The sequence below is a fragment of the Rissa tridactyla genome, chromosome 5 (genome assembly GCF_028500815.1).
Source record: "Rissa tridactyla isolate bRisTri1 chromosome 5, bRisTri1.patW.cur.20221130, whole genome shotgun sequence".
NCBI classification, from domain to species: Eukaryota; Metazoa; Chordata; class Aves; order Charadriiformes; family Laridae; genus Rissa; species Rissa tridactyla.
Genome location: NC_071470.1, coordinates 80,593,186 through 80,613,868, shown reverse-complemented (window position 1 = coordinate 80,613,868; position 20,683 = coordinate 80,593,186). Strand labels below are relative to the sequence as shown.

The 20,683-nt window shown below is 42.1% G+C and overlaps 1 protein-coding gene across 3 annotated transcripts in view; it reads left to right on the top strand.

Annotated features, from left to right (window-relative positions):
* PRDM5 (PR/SET domain 5) overlaps positions 1-20,683 on the top strand; it is a 111,062-nt gene that overhangs the window by 84,148 nt on the left and 6,231 nt on the right. For 2 of the 3 annotated variants that reach the window (XR_008466747.1, XR_008466746.1), the window contains 5 exons: positions 155-401; positions 866-3,000; positions 3,615-3,875; positions 3,977-4,581; positions 6,018-6,155. Coding sequence is in view for 1 of the 3 variants with exons in the window: in XM_054203861.1 (XP_054059836.1) it covers positions 155-319 (165 nt within the window). In the remaining 2 variants the exon portion in view is untranslated. Of the gene's footprint in view, positions 1-154; positions 760-865; positions 3,001-3,614; positions 3,876-3,976; positions 4,582-6,017; positions 6,156-20,683 lie in introns of those variants that run through there. The other variant, XM_054203861.1, reaches the window with a different exon arrangement.

Here is a 20,683-nt window from a genome sequence, read left to right as displayed (position 1 = left end):
GCTCTCTGAAGGAGTTATTCTTCCAAAGACCAGCTCTTTTATTAGGTATTGCAGGTATGTGTGGCTGTGGCCTCAGTCGTGTAACATAAGGAGCATTATAAATGCTTGAAATTTTAAGACTTCTTGTGTCTTTGTCTTGTCTTCGCTGCCTCAGGTTTGCGATCTGTCCTTCAGCCTGAAGAAAATGCTGATCCGACACAAGCTGACTCACAACCCCAATCGGCCGATGGCAGAATGCCAGCTTTGCCACAAGAAGTTTACGAGAAACGACTACCTCAAAGTGCACATGGAAAATGTCCATGGCGAAACCGACAGCTAGTTACGGCCTGTGTGAGAATGGGTCTCGCGTTCCTGTGCGCTCCCTTTGTGCGTGTACGAACTCCAGACTTCTCACCTGACTTGTAAGCGTAGTCAGCGGAAACAACTGTAGTGTGTTCACGTGTTCTTTTTCCTACTTTTTTTAAAAAAATCTTACAGTGGGATAAAAACCAAAGCAGGACATTCACCGAATGTAAAACATGGCTTGAAAATACAGAAGTCGAAGATAAAAGAACTTTGGGAAAATTTTATCCTCATTAAAAAAAAAAAAGGGTGGGGGGAAAACTTTACGCAAACTTCACGTTCTCAGTTACAGCCTCAGAAACTTAGATACTGGTAGCGTTACCTGGGAGTTTAGAACTGAACCCTCGGCTGTTTGCAACTGTATTTCTGTATCTAAGCTTCAAGACTCCATTAAAATTCTTCAATTTGAAACTGTGCAGAATGTTGTCATTCTGATTGACTGCTGATTGCATCCAGGCATATTTTACTCAATCTTAATTCTCCATTTTGTTATAACGTGATTTTTGTCTCATTTTATTTACAGCTTTCTCATTACTAGATGAAACTCATTAACTTGAATTGGTTCTTGAGATGCCAAAATGTATGGGTACAGAAGCCGTGGAAATCTGTCACCATGCCTGTATGGGCGTTGAGGAGGATGTATTTCTTCTGGTTACGTGAAACAAGACTGAAGTGAGAACTTTGAGCCATTTAGTTTCAGAACTATATTCACGCTCATCGTTGTGACTAGCAAGGCAAGTGAAAAGACATCTTAACAGAGTGGTGTGAGCAGCTACTGTTGCCTGGTTAAAGTGTGTTTGATTTCCTGGTGAACAGCTGGTTCCCAGAGTGTTTCTTCCTGCTGAATCGGATGCCCTGGATTTTTTTCACCCTGCTTAACTACCTTTGTCTTCTTAATTCTAGTAATGAGCACTGGGAAAAATAACCGCTTTACGACTAAGTAACAGTCAAATTATTCACGTTATCAGGTTGAGCTGTTCGCTGCGGTGTGACTCCTGAAAAGAGTTCCCACAGGCCCTCTTGCACCACAGCTAGATAACCAAGAAATTTTTATCTACAAGGACGGTAAAACTGTAACTTGCATGTGAAATTCCTGAGCTATCGGCAGTTAATATTAAGGCTGTGTCATTAGTAAACCGTTCGTATTCATTTTGGACCTGCCAGTGTTTGGTAAAAGGAACTTGCATTGGGACATCTTGCTTCTAGTTTTCTTGGGAAAGGAATTCAGCTTCTTTCTGAACTGCTGCGGGGACAGTTATGCTGAAACAAACAGCATAATTCTTTATCTCACAGCAGAATCTCTACTCAAATCTCTTTATCGCATGGTAGATTTTCTACTCAGAAGAGCAAAAAATAAATAGCAATAGTAGTGTTGCTAGTGATGGAAATAGCTAGCAATATAGGATGTCGAAATATTTAGCGATGAACGCTTCCTTCTTTCTCTACTAATAGTTGGGATCCCGTTCTGCACGGACATCTGTACGTTTACACGTTCAGTTTTGCCACCCAGCGCTGGATCCCACTAGTAATCTTTTCCAAAGCCATTACTTTTCTCCAAAAAATAAGCGGAAGAGACGCTTTGTGGTTTTGCTCAGAAGCTGAAGAAGGCATGCCACTACTAGGGGTAATTATAATCACGAGGCTCTGTATCGGAGGGTATTAGTTCTTTTTAGGAAGCCCCTGTTTTTGTTATGAGAGTGTTTGTCTCCAACTTCCTTTTTTTTTTTTTTCTTGTGGAAGCCTGTAATGCTCCATGACAACAACCTGACAAGTTTACAGGTGTCCTTCTGATTTACAAGGAAGTTGTATGCTCAAGTTTACAGGTTGCCTTTCCTAACGAAACCAGGTCACTTACTGCTAGCAATTCTAACCGGGACAAGCAGGAACTGTTGCTGTTTTCAGCATTACAGAAAAACTTGAAGTGATGTCTTCGCGTTTATTTCAAAGGTCCTTGTCTCAGGTTTACCTGTGACTGGTTAGGCTTGAATGAACCGCCTGCAGGCAAAGGGGTAACCTTCAGCTGTACCTGCAGATTTGAAATTGGAATCCAGTGTCCCCTCGGCCGATCTGAATGGAGGAAAGAATAAAGCATAGCAAAGCAATAGAGGTATGGTCTGGACTGTAACGTAGTTGTATAAAATAGACGACAGCGGTTAACGCTGATGTAAATTCATGGGAATAGGATCCCGGAGAAGACCTGCATACGGAGAACCCCATTTCAGATAATGTTCTCTAATGAATTGGTTCAGTGCGGAGCGAGTGACTTCGGCATTAACTGGTGTGTGACAGAAAAGCCTATTGCTACGTGTACGTGTTACGTTATAACCTCTATGGGGTTTTGTAACAGCCTCTGTGCTCTCTTTAATTTTAGTTAAATATTGAACCTATTTTCCTATATTTTTAGTAGGTTTTCGCGGTATTAGTTTTGAAGGCAAACTACATGGTTGATGCTTCATGAATTACAATTATTCAGTAACCCTTGACTGTTTTATTGCGTTCAGTTTGCCTGTTAAAATGAATATACTTAATTGTTTGTAAACTGTTTAGGATTCCTGCAGGTCTTGAAGGAGAAGTCTAATTATGAATATTTCACTCGTTTGTGACAACCGCCTATGGGTAAAAGCTAATTATCTTCGTGCTCTTTTTGTTTTCTGAGAGGTATGTGAAACTTGGAGTCTCTGCCAGCTCCATCCAAGTCACTTGTTCACATAAATCAGATATATTTGTTGTACGTGTGTGAGACAAATGTAGTAGAAATACGCACTATGAAATAGAGTGAAGAATACTTCCTCTCTTTATTTGGAGAGCCTTTGTCAGAGAGTTTATCAGCCTAGCATATTTCTTGTTTCAGAGAACTTTGACTTATTGCTACGGTTAAAATAAAAATGAATATAATTTAGGTGTTCAGGCAGCAAAATCAATCAGTCGTTCACAAGTGAAGATTTTCTAAGCAGTTCTTAAGGGACAATGCTATTAAGGCACAAAGAAGACAATCCTTTTTCGGAAATAAAAAGGGATAATATGTATTACATATTTTGCATAGGATTTTTGAGATCTTTGCGGAGTTGTGTTATATGTTTAGAATTAATAACTGTATTTGAGAAAAATAGCTAGTTGCAGAAAGTCAGTACAGGAAGAGGAGAATGTACTTTTTTTGGTTTTAATTATTGCTGGATAAATTAAAATATGCTTATTAAGATCAGTCATGCTGTACGTAACCAATAGCAGCAATTAACTGACTGAAGCTTTGATCTTGTTAATGGCTTCAACAGAAGAAGGAATAGACGGGATCAATGTGCACGTGAAACACCTTCATGGGAATTGCAGGAAGTAGTTGCAGGAGGTTGAAGCCCAGCTCCAGGTGATGGACTCTTCCACCCTCTCTGTCAGGAACTTTCCTGGTGGAGCTAAGGTGACCGCAGATCTGCCGGAGCTCCTACAGAGCCAGCAGCTGGCTTGGCAGCTGCACGTGTTGCCCTGGCAAGAACCTCTCTGCTCTTTCCATGAGGTGCTGGAATTGCTGGCGGTTGGAGGTAATACGATTCGGATTACTGAATTCACGGTGGTGAACTGTACGATTGAGTTTATATGCAATGCAGACTTACCGTTATGTGATATTTCTGTTTGGTCATAGCTTTCTTAAAAAATAAATACAACAAACAACGCCAAAAACAAAGAGGAAAAACTAAACCAACAAGCCTTTCTCCTTTGAGTTAAAATTTCCATTGACAGTCTCCCATTTGGTATTGCCTCTGGAAAAGATGGAGAGCATTCCCTTCAGCTGACTTTGCGAAATGAGAAATTGAAGCCTGTTGGTTTAAAGGTAATTGTTATTTTGTGTGTGTGTGTGTTAGTATGTTTGTTTTGTTCTACCGTCTGCTATGACAAACTGGCAAAATTCATCGTTCGTTAAAATACTGAGTTTTCCATGGTAAGTTGTGCCATGCAGAGTAACGTGAAAAGTTGGAGATATTCCTGAAATAACGTGTAGTCACTGAAATTTTAGAAGGCTGTTATTTCTCTACCGCCCCCACCTGCCGTATAATTTTCTGCAGATCGTAACATTCAATTTCTTCTCTTTATTTTTCCATTACCGTTAACCCCTCTGGGAGAGAACTCCATCTCTGATTTGAGGAACAGCCGCAAACTCACCTGTTGCTTTTGCTTGCTGTTTGTATCAGGTTTACAGCCAAAAGCTGAGACAAATCATCAGTAGGATAGCACTAGCACGTGCAAAGGGTATTTATAATTCTGTTTCGTATTATATGATTGTGAAGGACTTGATGCATCCTTTAGTTTCCGCTAGCAAGTTAGAAGTTGGACAAAGGAGGAAGTGATGTGAGCGAGCGTGTGTTCCTGACTTTTTATGTTGTTACGTTTGAAGGTACAGACGTAGTGTAGTCAAAGCAATTTGCATGTTCTGCGAGTTAATTTGTGATGTTGTGAAAATAATATGTTTCTGTTCTGTGTTTTAAATTGCCATGTTTAATGCTCTGCATTTCTGTTAATATGTACCAATACCATGATTCTTCAAAGAACTCTAACTATAGTTTATTTTAATTTTTCAGTTTAAAAGACATAGCCTAATAATCCTTCTAAAGCACAATTTTTAGAGGTGGAGGAGCTCAGTGTGCTGTTTGGAGTGTACTACCAGGTTATAATAAAACCTTTTAAGTTCAGTTACACAAATACTCGTTGCACAAAAGTATAGGGATTCCCTTCGCAGTGAGATTTGAAATCTGCCTATTTGGTTTGTTAGGCTAGTGCTAGCTCAGAAGACGATAGCAGTTACAGCTGTAAAGCTGTATTCTTGAACACCTTTGAATTCTGACAGCTTCTTTTTGTCTCTTGGATGTCCTGTGGCACACCAAGGAGATGGAGTAGTTTAAGGACGCACAGTAACAGCTGTAAAAGTTGTCACAGATGAACAGTTTCCTTGACCTGGAAAATTATTTGTTGAACATTTCAACCTGGGACTGCCAGTCTTAATTGTATTTAATAGTTATTGTCTATTTTTTTTAGTCTATTTTATCTCCCATCCCTGTTCCCTTGTGAGCTGGTACTGAATCCAGAATTTCCTGTGAAGAAGGGCAAGGCAGTAAGTTGGCAAGCTCAGTGTTTGCGAAGCATTTCCTGCCACGCTGTGTCACTTTCACTGAGCCCTGTTGGTTCTAGAACATAGAGTAGTTTGGGTTGGAAGGGACCTTTAAAGGCCACCTAAGTCCAACCCCCCTCAGGTTGCTCACAGCCGTGTCCAACCTGACCTGGAATGTTTCCGGGGATGGGGCATCTACCACGTCTCCGGGCAACCTGGGCCAGTGTCTCACCACCCTCACCGTAAAAAAAATTCTTCCTTCTATCTAGTCTAAATCTACCCTCTTTTTGTTTAAGACCATTACCCCTTGTCCTATTGCAACAGGCCCTGCCGAATAGTCTGTCTCCATCTTCTTTGTGATGCCCCTTTACGTACTGGAAGGCCGCTGCGTGGTCGCCTTGGAGCCTTCTCTTCTCCAGGCTGAACGACCCCGACTCTCCTAGCCTGTCTTCATAGGAGAAGCGTTCCATCCCTCTGATCGTTGTTGTGGCCCTCCTCTGGACCCAATCCAACAGGTGCACGTTCAAGTAGCATGTGTCTTTGAGTTTGCTGACCTCGGCTACCTTTCGTGTTATAACAGGAATGTGATCAGAGGCTGAGCGTGACACAAAACTGTCATCACCCTCCAGTGACGAAAGAAACCAGGGGGGAAAAACGGCCCGTTCACAAGTGGAGAAGACTTTTGATGGTCCTTTTGTCTCTGTGGACTCCATCTGAGGTCGGCAAGAAAATAGAGATAGAGATATATATGTATATATTTAGACTTAGATGCCTACCATCTTTCTGTTACATCCACTGAAATCTCAGATGGGTTTTTTTCAAAGGAAGAAAACCAAACATCCTGGTATTAGTCTGTAAGACAGTGAGGCCCTTCCAGCAACTATCCCAAAGAGAACCTGGAGTTAGGCATTGCTCTTTAATAAAGAGAAAAGTAGTAAGAATTGGCACCTGGGTTTTTGAAACAGTGTTATCTCACAAGTGTTTCAGACATACACGTACACATCAACTGTTATATAGGGCAGATATATAAAAGACATCTAGCCTGAAAAGGTGAGATCACAGTTTTGTAGAGCTCTGAAGCCTGTTTGTCTGTGTGCTCCTGGCAATCAGTGGAATTTAAGTAACTTGGAATTTGATTGAATGCAAAGGATTTTCTTGACAGGGTGTCCTTGTAAGCAGGAAACTCAGTTCTGTCCAAATACAAGCCTGGATGGGAAATGGTTGGTCTTTGGGCCAATAGAGTGATTTGAGTGCAAGTGAGAAGAGAATTGAAATCTTTATCTTTAAAAATAGAACACATTACACTCAGCTGAGAAGACACTTTAACTAGAGCTATGGCTTCTGAGACCTGTTCGCTTTCTGGAACAAGCATGAGGCCTAGGATAGAAGGTGCCTGAGGAACTCCGAAGCATGCGGGTATTATATTCCAGGATTTGCTTCTTGACTGTTGCCGCTTGGAAAAACTACTGTATTTCTGTTCTCCTCGTTCTGTCTCGTCACTGCTTTCTTCCTGATTAGCCCTGAGATCTTAAAGACAATATATCTCACTTCTGCTTATATAGCCGCTTGCCTTTGCTTAGTTACTGTACGGAATGGAATACTAATAATGGGAGCATTGCTTGATAATTACTGACAGGGTAGTAGGACCCGATGGGGACATTGAGGACTGTGAATTTAATGTGGCTACAAATAACCAGAAAATGTCCCAGCTTTAATTCAATATTTCTTTTGTGTAAAGAAAAAAAAAAACACAAACAAAAAAACAACAACAAAAAAACCCCCACAAGCCAAAAATGAAAACCAACCAAACCAACAAACAACAAAACAAATAAATCAGACAAAATTATAACCTTTTATTAATTACATCATGTTGGTTCTGTGTAAGATTAATTTCCCCTGAGACGTACCCGTCTTGCATCAGGAGAAAATACGTGGTTAGCTTTGGAGTTTCAGCTGTTGAGTGGTACAGTTAACTTACACAGCTATACTTCAACCGTCATCGGTCCTGCGTTCATACCCTTTAGCTATAAAATCCTTGAAGTAATGAAAGTGTCTCTCGGCGTGTTTGTACGGCAGCTAGTATCGGGTAGATCTGGCAAGCAGTAAACTGTGAACAACTGGTTCACGACTTTCTCGTTCTGTTTGTTGCATGGCAAAGCAACCCCGTTGTTTGCTGAGCGACGATCGAAGAGAGGTTGTTTTCATTTCTCTTTTTCTTGGAGAAAGGCATTCAGCAAAAAGGAACCACGAATAAAAGTTACTTTGGGTTTGGGGCTTATTGGGTTTTGGGTGGGTTTGTTGGTTTGTTTTTCTTTTTTTTTTTTTTGGTTATCCTTCTACAAGGAAAAGGTTGTAAGCCCTTAAATCCCCAAGTTCAGTTTAACAGCTGTTCAAACAAAACTGGGAGGAAGTGCTACAACAGGTAACGTTGCTGCTGGATTAGAGACCTTCGCCGCGGCATCATCCAGGGTTAACTCTTTGGTACTAATAGCGCGGTCGCTTTCTGTGCCATGCCTCACCCTTTAAAATAGTCGTTCTAAAACATTCTTTCACAAACTTTATCTGCCAAATTCAAGGTGGATCACAAATCCTCTCGGCCAGTCAAGAAGCACCAAAATTATTTCACAAAACGTCGTCATTTTTCTAAATGCTGTAACGTGGAAGTCCATTTGTCTCGTACGTGCTGACTTAGTTAACAGGTTATTTATACCATGGTAAAACTCAGAAGAATTCTTCTCTAGGTTACCTTCTACATCTGTACGCAGTTTCTTCAGTTTCATAGTAGGTAGGCTGGGGGTTGAATCTGCTGAGATGAAATAATAAAAGCCCTTTCGGCACAGAAGAAAAAAAAAGTGATTACAGATCTCACTTTTGCTTTATTTTCTTCTTCTAAATTATTAGAAACTTAGAATAGTAGAACTAAGGTTGAAAATATGTATTTAATCAAATTCAATCTAGAAAATGCAAGAGGAGGTTGAATTATTAAATTAAAACTATGGTCATCTTTACAAAAAGACAAGATACACTTTTTTTTGTGTTTGTTTATTGCAGCGTGCTATTTCTAACCAGGGCTATGTACTGCCTTTCCTTCCTGGTTTTAAGCACAGAGTTTAGTTTATGATAACTAAATCTTGCCAGATGACACTAACAGCTTACCTAGAGGATCTTTTCTACTGTTTTGCTTTTCCAGAAAGAAAAGGTTGTTGAATTACTCAGTTATTCTGGGCAAAGGGTGCCAAGGCCTGAGCTTTCGTATTCTCTCTTGCGATTTGGGCAGCCTTGCGTCGCGTAAGAACGCCTTCTGTTAAATCTCTTCCTATACTGGAATGTTTGTGTGGGATGACAGGGTTCTTCGAGCGCTCTTCCGTATAGAAAAAGACCCTAAGATCAGCAAGGCCTCCACTAGAGCTATGAATGAGGCCAGCTGTGTTGACCTGCATAATAAAGCTGCTATCCATTCTTCTGCCCACTCCTTTACCGTGCAGCAAGGGTGGCTGGAAGCAGCGATTTCTTCTCCTTGCTTTGGTACGTTTCATCAGCTTGGCAATTACAGTAAGTTAAGTAAGGTTTGAACGTGGCCTCGGAATTCAAATGCGAATTGGAGTGGAGAAAGCTATGAAGTTAGTGATTTGGACTTGATTTTTGTTTCCCTGATTCTAAGAATCAGCCTGTAGAAAGCAGGTCTGCTCTGCCACCGCAACGCTGAGCGTCACTCAGCTAGTCACTGGAGAGATGGCAAAGGGGCTGCCTGTTCGTTAAGAGTTTGCTGTTCTCGGTCAGATGGGAAAAACTACTGTGACTGATACGCAAGTTTAATGATTTCTTTTTAAACTTAAAGAATTAACGGCCTGTCAGAAGGAAGATAAAAAAAAAAGTGTTGTTTTTCCATGGTATAAATCAGTGCATTTGCTTTGTACCGGAATCGTACCTTTCTGCTGTGTATTTCGGTGATCTACTCTTTCGGCTGAGGTTGTCTAATTTTTTTTTAATTTTTTTTAAATTGACAAGTATGACAAAGAGTCATCGTACTTAAATTTCAGTCCAGTACCTACCAGCTATGTGATTGCTTGCAGTGAACAAGGGTCTGTTTTCCGAATTGTATTAGTATAAAAACTTCATTATATATATTGGTATATCTTTACCTTTTTGGATGAGCTCACGACTCAATTTCTTTATAAAAGACTAACAGTAGAAGATGGTATTTTCGCATTCAACCATGTCCCCTTCATCGATATTAAAATGCCGTAAGTAAGCAGAAATACGGCTCCTAGCCAGTAAAGCAACTAGTTTCCAGTTAAATGTTACCAGGCAAGATTTTTCCAGAAGTAGGAAATGAATAGTCCGATTGTGGAGTCTGTAGTCGTGATTGTAAATTGTTAGCCCTGAGCATATAGTACTGGTCACTTGATCAAGTTATGACATGTTTGCTAGCAGACTTCTTTCGTAATTGCTGGCAGCTTCCCTTGTGAATATAAAAGCCCAGTCAGTAGTCGGTTCCATAACTGCAAGTTTCCTATGGTTAATCGGGCTCTTTCCTAAATTAGAGTCCAGCAAGGTCTGCTCAGGTTACGGGCTACTGTCGTGTCTGCAAGGTGGTTGTTCATTTTAGCCATAGTTCCTCTCTTTATCAATAGAGGATAAATACTTAAATGTTTTGCTTCAAAAGATATTTTCAGAAAGACAAAAACAACTTATGAAAACACCCTGAAAGAACTTAGAGCTCCATATTTGCTGTGTGCTCAAAATGGCTGTGGCATTTGCCTTTGCTTTTTCTACAAGCAGATCCTGGCTGGATAAAATGACTGTTTTTACCATCTCCTTTTCCGCTCGGTATCCCTCCCGACGTGTTTTGAGAAGACCCAGACAGAAAGAACAACATTTTCTAGAAACCAAGCAAAATAGATTGCAGAGGAATCCTTCAGTCCGTATGCCATTGCAGACTTAGGTGAATCCACAGCTGCTGCGGATTTTAGCAACGTGTAGTCTGAGAAAACAGAAAATGTTTTGTTGTTCTCCTCTCGTGCTTCCTTAATTGTGCCTTGGGAAGTTGGTTTATTCTGGTGTAAGAAAAATAATTCGCTGGAGTCAATAGGTACGCGAGTGGATGGTTGTGAAGTCGACTGGTTACAATAGGCACAAGCAATATACTTAAGTTTAAAAGTTTACGTCTGTATGTATGTATGCATGCACATACGCAGATCAAAAAGGTAGGAAGGGGATGTTATGAATAGGACTCAAGTTTCACATGATGATCGAACAAGACAAATCGAGTCCACCTTTATATCAGAAAGGATGAAAACCTGCTCCGCGTCTTAGGCTGAGAACAGTCTTGTGTCTGTGAGGAAACGCTGATGAAGGCCTTTCGTTGATGAGGTTCATTGAACAATCTGTTAATGAAACGCAGGATGTGTGTTTCAGACGTTTATTTCCATGTCCACAGACCAACAGAGGCATCCGTGTGTATGAACAGACTTCTCCAAAGTGTGAGTTACACATCTAAGTTACATCGACCCTGTGGCTGGGATTCCCAAAATAGCTACGTTGGAGTCCTTACTCTAATGGAGAAGAGTGAAAACTGAAAGCGTGTTTTTCGGCTTCTAGATGATTATAACAGTAGTAGAGAGGCTGCAGCGGGCAGGTTTCTCTGATATCTAATTGTGTCCTTACCTGAGCACCACGGAGAACAGGATTTAGGGCAGAGAATCCCTAATCAGGTAGTTGCTTACCTGCTTGGAAATGAAGCGCCCAATCGTTCTTCTGACTTTGTACTGATTACATGAGACAGCTTCCCTCTTGCACTTTGTTTTCGTATACTTTCCACGTGTTTTATGAGATGGATCTTGGCGTCTGTTTTGGGCCTGTAGATTCTGCTGGGCGAAAGAACGTCTGGGAGTAAATCTGTTTATGGCTGTAGCCCCGAATACTTCAATGTCTTTTGAAAATTGGTTGTAGACTTCCAACTTGTGACAATGTTGTCCTGTCAGCAAGCAGCATGAGATACTGTATGTGAGAAGCCAAACTCTCTATTTGCAGCTCTATTGGAGTTGGGCTAGCTGTTGTGCAAACTGATCATGTTGCTGCCAAGCTGAGGATTCAGGCTTCCTCTGGGTGTTTTCGGAAGTTACTATATCATTGGCAGGGATTCACGACTTTCCAGCTGAAATCAGTGAACAAATACGAATGACTAAATTGTGGTCGTTTTGATTATCTGCGGAACCAAAGCAGGCCAGTTTCAGTACAAACGAGGAATTGTCTGAACCTGGTTGATAGGATTCATATTGTCACCATACGACAAGGTTATATGTTTAAGTAAATGCAATCAGAACTCTAAAGGCAATTGTGAATTTAATTTCCCCTAGTAAATGGTCAAATGGTCCTATTAAAAAAAACCACTCCAAAATAAAAAACCCAACACCCCTCCACCCCCATGTACTGCAGAACAGTAGGGTCTTGGGCTTCTTTTTGTCTAGTGTCCGTGTGTGCCTCTTATGTTCATCAGTTTACCTATGCTTCTGCCCTCTTGTGGATTTTAAATGTATTAAGTAGTGTGTAGATTTATATTACTATCCAGGTTTTAAGACTACAGGTCTTTGTAATGATCTAGGAGTAATTATCTAGAAAAAAAAAAATCTAACACGGGAGTGCATGTTCTAGGATCCGCATTTCTTCTGAGCGCGTTGTTTGACTAAAAGAATCGTTCTGTCTACCCTCTGGTTTGGGAAGTTCTTTTGTTCTGTTTTTAAACCGTGTTTGTCAAACCAGCATAGCTGCCAGATCTCTTACAAGTTGTTCTTGTTTCTCATCCTCCCGCTGTCGCACAACTGCTCTTCAAATTGGACTTTCTCGGGAAACAAGGAATTGAAAGATAATGACAAGGCATAGGAAATACCATGGATTTATTCAAAGCTTTGAGAACTTTTTCTGAGGTCTTAAGGTGAACGGATCGGAGCCTTCTACGGCATAACACTCTGCCAATGCTACCTGCAATTTCTGTCTAAAATATTGCTGTGTGTGCAGTAGTAGTAAATGGCTTCAAAGCTGGAGGCCAGGGATCACTCCCTGCGCTGAATACATCCAGGAGGATTAGCATATGTAAACCTGCAAGGTAGAATAGAGTAAATACTCCATAAAAATGGAAATCCGGGACCAGATATTAAAAAAAAAAAGATGTATACATTCTGTGGTTTTCCGAGTCATTCAAATTATCTGTCACTTTCATGGCGTTTCTGGTTTTTAAGCCAATGCAGTTTTGAGTTTTGCTACAGAACTAAGAGAAAGGTGCGTGTTATGTTCGTAGTGTGCAGGTGGGGACAGACAAACTCGGCTAATAGGAAGTGACCTATCAGACAGTATCGTTGCAGCGATATAATGGTCAACACAAAATAATTTAGCCTCTTGGCTTATATCTTGTGAGATATGACAGTCCAAGGACAAGAAAGGAGGAAAAAAAAATAGCAGGGGGACAAAGTTGGGAATTCTTGGATAGAAATTTGAACTGGGCTGCTGGTTTCCTAGAAGGAGGAGGTATTCTAGCACCAGGGAGCCTTCTGGAGGAGCAGTCTGGACGAGCAGTCTCAAGGGGTTAATAGCAAAATGGAGGTAAAGACAAAAGCCTGGTCTGAGCCTGCCTTTTTTTTTTTTCTTCAGTTTCCTGCTGCTATTGCTGTCAGCAGCTCAACTGGCCCAGCAGCCAGTGGTACCGGAAAACCGTCTCTGGCAAGAGCTTGCATCGATTGCGCTATTTTATTGGAGTCCTGCTCTCCTCTGGCTGCGCGCAAACTGGTCCGCTGGAAAACTGCAACGTATTTCTGGTACAAGCCATGAAAATTCGGGCAAAAAAAAGTCATAGCAGAGATGTCGCTAAGGTGTCGCGGGGGGTGAGCGGGTGACCACGGAGGCGGTGCGGTTTGCGTGTCGGGTCAGCGGCATGTGCCACCCGTTGGGCCCAGGCTCACACCGTCCAAGGTGTGCTGATGGCACCCGGGGGACGCGGCCAACCTCCGCAGCGGTGGGGAGCTGCCTTCTGGGACCGGTAACCCCCCCCGGGTAAAGGACAGATCTCTCTGAGCCAGGCTTTGTTCTGTTCTGCACAACGGCATGGGATGAGTAACCGTCAGAGCGTTCTAACAGCATCGATATTGTGGTAACCTCTCTGCAGGCGTGGCTTGTTCTCTGTTTCGCACCAGAATTACGAGGTGAAGGTTATCAGAAGGCTCTGCTTCTACAAAAGCACTGGCGTGTTAAGGGAAGAGTTGTTACGGGGAGGAGTTCGTTTATCCCAGCTCATAATGGAGCAGTGGCTCTCCCAGTGGGAAACTTCAAATACCTGACAACATCGTTGGGGGAATGCCTGATGTGGAATATTCAGTTTCCTAAAAGGTCATCTCATTTTCCCTTCTCCCCCTGCGTTATTTCCTTGTCACAGGAATAGAAAATAAGACTTTTCAGGAGAAGAGGAGTATTTGATCTTCTAGCTCACTCAAAAGGGCTCTGATTCAAGATAGGAGAGAATGTTCCAGAGCGGTGGGGAAACCAAAGGAAGGATATACAGGTGTTTTAACGTTTGGCCTGGAATGTCAAATCACTTCTGCTAGCTAAAGGGTAAGCAACAATGTGTATTAAAATGTAGTTCCTTTGAATGAAGAAAAAAAAATGCATTTGCTTTTTGTATATATTGAGAGTGAAAACATGGAAATTTAGGGGGTCTTGCCAGCTGCTGTTTCCCATTGTACTATGGACAAGTGCCATCCTTGCGGAGTTACTAATGGATGGTCCAATAATCGAGACTTCTAATTGCCCACTGTACTGTTTTCATGATTCTGAACATGGAAGCAAACGCCGCCAAAAAGCCAGAAGATGACAGTAGTGCAAATATTTGCTGAGTGCTTCAGATGATCAGAAAGGCAGGAAGGAAGGGAAGGGAAAGCATAATTTCCATGTAAGTGCAATACCGTCCCTCGTAGCATCTTCTGAATTGGCTCTTGTGGCTCTAAGGAGGTGGATTCTAGAAATGGATGGGTTCTGGAGGCTGAACGTGAAGGTTTCAGATATTTTACCTTTTCTCCAGAAGCGTATTTTAAAAGAACTAAAGTTGGAATCTCAAAATGGCCCAATTTCTGAGTAAAAGCTCTCAGAAAGACGACAGGTATCACAAGATGTATAAGAAGTCCTGATGACCGTTGAGGCTAGAATGGAAACAACGTTTAATTACTATGTTTTTTTCAAGGCATATTTGTTTCTGCACATGAAAATGACCACATAAATGTTAAATGGTGTTTTGATAATTAAGCCTTTACTATAGCTATAACTTAAGTTTGTGTGTTGTCGTATGTTGTCCGTCTGTGCTGCTCTTAAGCATATGTATGGGTTTTTTTACTCACTGCCAAGCGCATACATGTGTGTATGTGTTCAGTAGGACTCAAAGGAAACATTTAAAGGCACGTTGGACTTCTGTGAAAGTCCATGGGACATAAATGTGGTTTAGAAAATAAGGAAGAGGCATTCAAACACCGTCCTAAATAGGAACATAAGGGTGTAAGGAACTGAAATTTAAGGCTGATTTTGACATAGTTCTTACTAAGTAAAAATTTACTTTGTAAATTTCTTGGGGGGATGTTTGTAAAGTGCTACTTAATCTGAATTAGCGATAAAAACTTTTCCATGTTTTTAGTACTGACAACAAATTCCCTTATTCTGCCAACATAACGTTCTCATTTTGCTGCAGGAAGCTTAAAGTCTGCTCTTTTTTGCATCTCAACTTTCAGTTCCACTAAATCTTTCAGTCTCTTCTCTTTACGTCTTTATTTTCAGCACATTTAGGTAATCTGTAGGGTTTTTAAGTTGTTTTAGCTTGGGTCCATTGTGAGACATTAATATAGCTTTGACAAGGTACATGGTGTGGAACATTTTGGTCTATAACACCAATAAAAACAGATGGGGGAGCGGAGCCGCCTATGACGTAAGGCACGCAAAAATGCGGATCTCGCCAATTAATCATGGCGTACCGCTGACAAATAAGTGACAGTAATTGATGCAGCCCTTTGAGAGACAATCTGGACCTACTGCAACCTGGGGAAGCTCATTCATTTCTTTTCCTTTGCGAAGTTAGTGGTGAATAACAGCCCTACTGAATTGCTGCCCGGTGTTGCTGTATAAGGTAACGGTGTCAGTGACAGGTCAGGAAGTAGAAGAGTCTGGCAGGTAGCGCACTATCTGCCTGAGTCTTGTCTGCCTTCTGTTTCTGCAAGCTATTGATGTTTGCTTGTCAGTATATGGGCTGCCAAAGGGCTGACGCATGGGCACCTAAAATGCATTTCAACATCTAAATGGGTTCCCTTAGGTTTTTCTGCTTGACAGCCTAATTATCGATGGGTTTTTTTTCCATTATTTCTATTCGTCTTCTACTCTTAGGCTGTAGTGTCAGGATTTCTAAGATGCCCAGTAGATTCCCGCAATAAAACGTGTGCACTCGGACTAGATCTGACTTGCCCTCTGTGCTTTCTTTTAGGTGAACTTGTGTGACTCAGAGTAAAGCCAGAACGTCTTACGGCTGTAAGAAAATGTCTAACTGTTTTCGCAGGCAGTATGCCAGACCAAGGCAACATATATGTGAACCACTGTCTGCCGCTAAGGTCCTCTTTGCAGAGTATTCCTTTTTTTTGACAGCAGGGAGGAGAAATCAAGGCTCAGTGTGGAATATTAGAACAAAGAGATAGTTCTGCTGAATTTTCTCTCCGGTAGGCAGTGGCTGCTTCCATCACGTTGAACAAAATTTCCTTCCAGAGCAACAATAGCCTGCCTCGGTTGTTAATGGAGCAGGGCCAAAATATTTCACTTCAATGCAATAATATTTTTACAGCAAAAGAGCTGCTGAATGGAGCCTGCTAGGACTATCATATTTGTTGGCAGGGCCACCTCCCACCCCGGTCGTTATTTAGATCTGCTGCCGTTTCCTTGTAATTATCAAGCTGGGTAAGATAGTATTCAAATCCCTGTTACTCCTGAAAATAACATCTTTGACAGTTTCCTTTTTTGCCTTCTTACCTCTCTCCTGCTGCAGCAGAACAGGTGTCCCCGGCTCAGGGGAAAGGAAGAGGTAGCCAAATAGGGGTGGCATAAATAGCTACGTGGGAAGATGGGCAAGTAGGAAGAAAGAGCGGTGAGGACTTCCAGCTCGTTGCTCTGGTGGTTTCATTAAAGAGAAGGGCAGCTCGTCAGGCGGTAACACTGGATAAAGGAACTGGTATAATGACGGACCACCGCGGCCTATAGGAAAGGGGAACTCTTTGGCAGTTTTAATCTAAGATTATACTGGTGCTTTAGAAATAAAGGAATAATCACTCCCATTTTACGGATGTGGGAACTGAAGCATAAGGCAGTTAACTGCCCTATTTGCTGATGCTCTAAACACTTGCATCTTCCATTGGCTGGAACAAGAGCTGCAGAAACTTATGACCTCTGTGAACCAAGTTGGTTACGTCTGGTTTTGCCCAACTTCTGTAGGGATGCATCAACAGAACAGAATGGAGGTCTAGGCACAGATGTAAGGAGGGGAAAACAGGAAAGCTGCTAATGCATCCTGGGTTTCCTTACACTGAAATCTCTTGCAGTGGCACTGGCAATTTAGATCTTCCCAGCCAAACACCGCAAGGCCTCTGTGGCCACAAATGACTGATGAGGAAGAGCCGCAGAGAAGTGGAAATGCCGCACAGAGCTGAGAAATGCAGACGTAGTCGCCTGCATGTGAAGTGACCCGGAAAGAAAAGGCAGCTCCCGTGTTGTCGGGGGGGGGCTGCGCCTACCTCCAGTCTAATTCACCGGAGCCATGCCACATGTCGGAGCATAATGCAGATTTCACGCAGGTATAAATGAGCACGCGCTCGAAAGGTTGCCTGCACCAACCTGACCATTTGCATCCTCGTCACCAGGTTTGCGGCCGGTATTTCTGGATGCTTGACAAGTTGGCAGCATTGGTGAAAATACGCTATAGATTCAGCCCCTCCCACAAGTTCTTCCCAGGTGATGCACCAATCTCCTTTTTAGAACAGGGATTTTGGTAATAAATGTCCATGACTTAAAATACTTCATGATTTTTGGCTGACGCCGCCATCGGTCCGTAAGGACTCTCATCTGTGTCCGGTCGGAAGGGTTTTGAAGCATGGGGCATGCTTCGAGAAAGGAGCACAGTCACGGGGGGCCTTTTTCAGCCTTGAAAAAAAAATCTTAACTCATTCTGCTGAATAGTGGGCTTATACTATCGGCGTACCCACAAATAAACCTGTATTCAAAGCAGCGATGTACAGAGTTGCATGTCTGGGAGGGCCTGGGGAGAAGGGCTGTTCAATGCAGCGTTGTGGGGGTTGTCCAGTGGTAATTCCTGTCTCGCTGGTGGTGTGTGAAAGGCAGGTGATCTCTTCTGGGCACGCTACCAACTTTGCTCCATTTAGCTTCAGGTTGGCAGAGAGCATTCTGAAGACATTGCGTCTTTTTAGCGTGCATCATATCACCTAAGCACAAAAGCGAATGAACCGTGCTTTGTTTTTCCATGCAACTCACCGGCCGGCCTTTTCCTCTGGGAATAATCTAAATGATGCCTCACTGCCTTTTGTGAGATCTCCAACTCTTGATTTTTTTATTTTTTTTTTTGCCTTCCCGCCTCCAGCTTGACGATTTTTCCTTTTTTAAGTGTCTCTCCAGAGCTTTGAAGTGCTGTAGGCATTGGTGACTGAGCAGCAATTTTTTTTTTTTCTTACTTCAGTTTGGCCGTATTTGTTTTTTGAAGACAAATTTATCTCTTCGGAGCCTGAATTTTTTCCTCGCATCGTTCTTGTTGCTCTGATGTTGCAGTGCTGTGGCTAGAATATCTAGTGAGAAGAATGTTCTAGCAACAGACTACAAGAATGTTATTCTTCTCTAGCAGAAATAGTAAAAATGTAGTGATTTGCAGGGAATTTCCAGTAAGGGAGGACACTGAGGGTAATGTAAAGGAAATCTTCAGTGAAATCTTACATATAAACAAGGAAGGTACAAAACTCCGTTTTTCTGAATACAGAAAAAGTCTAAAGTCTTTTAGTCCAGTTCCAAGAATTTTTTGGCAGTGGTCAATATAAAATGCTCTCCTTCCATCAAAGATTTTTTTTATTTTTTTTTTTAGGTATGTGAGATTCTTGCTCTGACTTCCTGACTGGCTTAGGTTTTCTTTTCTCCTGTCTGTCCTGCCTTGCCTTCTTGTTTCAGAGGCACAGGTACGCAGCCCTACCAAAAAAGTATCCCGTGAAATGTCTCCACCTGCGTAGCTCAGGTTCTGAGGTGGCTTTGCATGCGGTTTTGCTTCACGTGAAAGCGTACGTAACGTTTCATCAGTTTGACTCTCTAAAGCCGTTTTAATGGCTTTATAAAATTATCTTAAGTGAAAGGCCGGTGGTGTTCCAATGCATCTTAATGAAGTTTAATGCAGTCTGCCACCAAGATCCTTCTGACTCCGCAGTTTCCACTGCGGTTAGTAGAAGTAAACATGTAAAATAACGGAATGACTCTTCTTCTTGCAGCTCAGGTGACTTGCACCATCTGCTGTCGTTACTGCATTACCTGCTGAAAATTGCAGACTGTATTGAAACAGCTTTTGCTGTCTGGTACCAAAGAGATCTCAAGTGTTTACGTGGTTGTTCCTGGAGGGAGAAGAGCAGCAATTCACGATTTGTGGGGGACGTTTTGGATTTGGTGTGCTTACTCTTAGTAAAAGTACCTCTTCGTGTGTATATGGTGAAGGACTCTAAGCTGTAGGCTACGAGCAGAAAGGCTGCAGGAAAGGCGTTGGTAGAACCGTGGGTAGGCTTTGTATGTAAATTTATGAGAGCATATCCTAGAGACTAGGGGTAGGGTAAATGAGATGCAGAAGGAACTCGTCGTTTGATGGCTGAAGTTGAGATGGTTTTGCATGTGAAATAGAGGGAACTGGAATTTCAGCTGTTGCAGAAGTGTTTCCCTGGAAGACTTTATTGTTGTGTTCTGAATTCCGCTGAACCTTTTTCTCTTACATTAGTAGGATCCTTGGAGTAGATTAGGTATAGGATACAAAATCTGTTTCCCTCTAAGTTTTTTTTTTTGTTCCCCCCCCCCCCCCCCCCCCGCCTTTTCCCTTCAGGTTATTGCTGCTGTTACACATGTCAACTTCTCGACCCTTCCTTTCCTGGCTGTCTTTCTCTGTGTTTAGATCTTTCTCCAAGAAATCTGGAAAGATGCACTCATCTATTTTTCCTTCCAAGCAGAAGAACAAAAGTGCAGAACGAGTGGTGTATTCCCTGCTGATTTCACAACTCGAACCAATATTTTTCACAGTGCTTTCGCAGCTTTCCTCCAGAGGCACCTGCCAGATCTTGATCCCTGCTCAGACTCTCACTGCTGTGGATTACTAGGATAAGACGTGACCTAGGAAAATGTGACTGCAAGTGGTAAAAGCAGGAATGTTTTTCTGTAGAGAAAAGTTAACGCTTCCTTTGCATCTGAGTTTGTTATAACATAAGTAATTATGCAGAGTTCAAGGTCCCTAGAAAACTATGTTCTGGTCTCTGTGATGCACCTTACAATGTATTTTTAACTTTGATGCAAGGTAGCTGTCACTATTTCTTGCATGCTGTAGCTATTTTGCTGAACTGCTAAAGTACTGTTCTTTTTTTTTAAACCGCGTTCTAGCGCTTTCAGAGCTGCATGAATAGAGGCAGTTGGCATTGTCAGGTTCGTTCAGAAGAGCGCTTGAGACTGGCTCCTTGTGGTTACGTGGGAGCATAGATACCGAGGTACTTAGTTCCTTACTACATTTGTACTTACCTAACACTTCGGTATTTCCAAAAGAAGCCAAGTGAGACCCACGACAAGTGTTCCTGAGAGAAGAAGTCAGAAAATCATGCTGACAAGCAGTTGGATACTTAGGTGCCATGTGCCCTCCGGGAGTGCTTCTCTGCCGCCCCCCTTCCACAGGGATGAGGAGCCCATTGCGCGGCGTCGCCTGCAGCGAGCGAGAGGCAGCGTGTTCGTATCATGACTTACCGCCCCAGGACACTAGCAAAAGGCAACTACAAGGTTAAAGATGGCATATTTATTGAAAGCATTTGTTAGTAATGCTGTGGTTTATTTTTATTAAGATCTTATTTGTTTGTTGCAGGTATTTTATTCATGATATCTCGTTTTTCTCTTAACGCATCTCCAGTTTGCATAAATGCTGCTTTTCTAAGTATGGGTCAGAGCCTG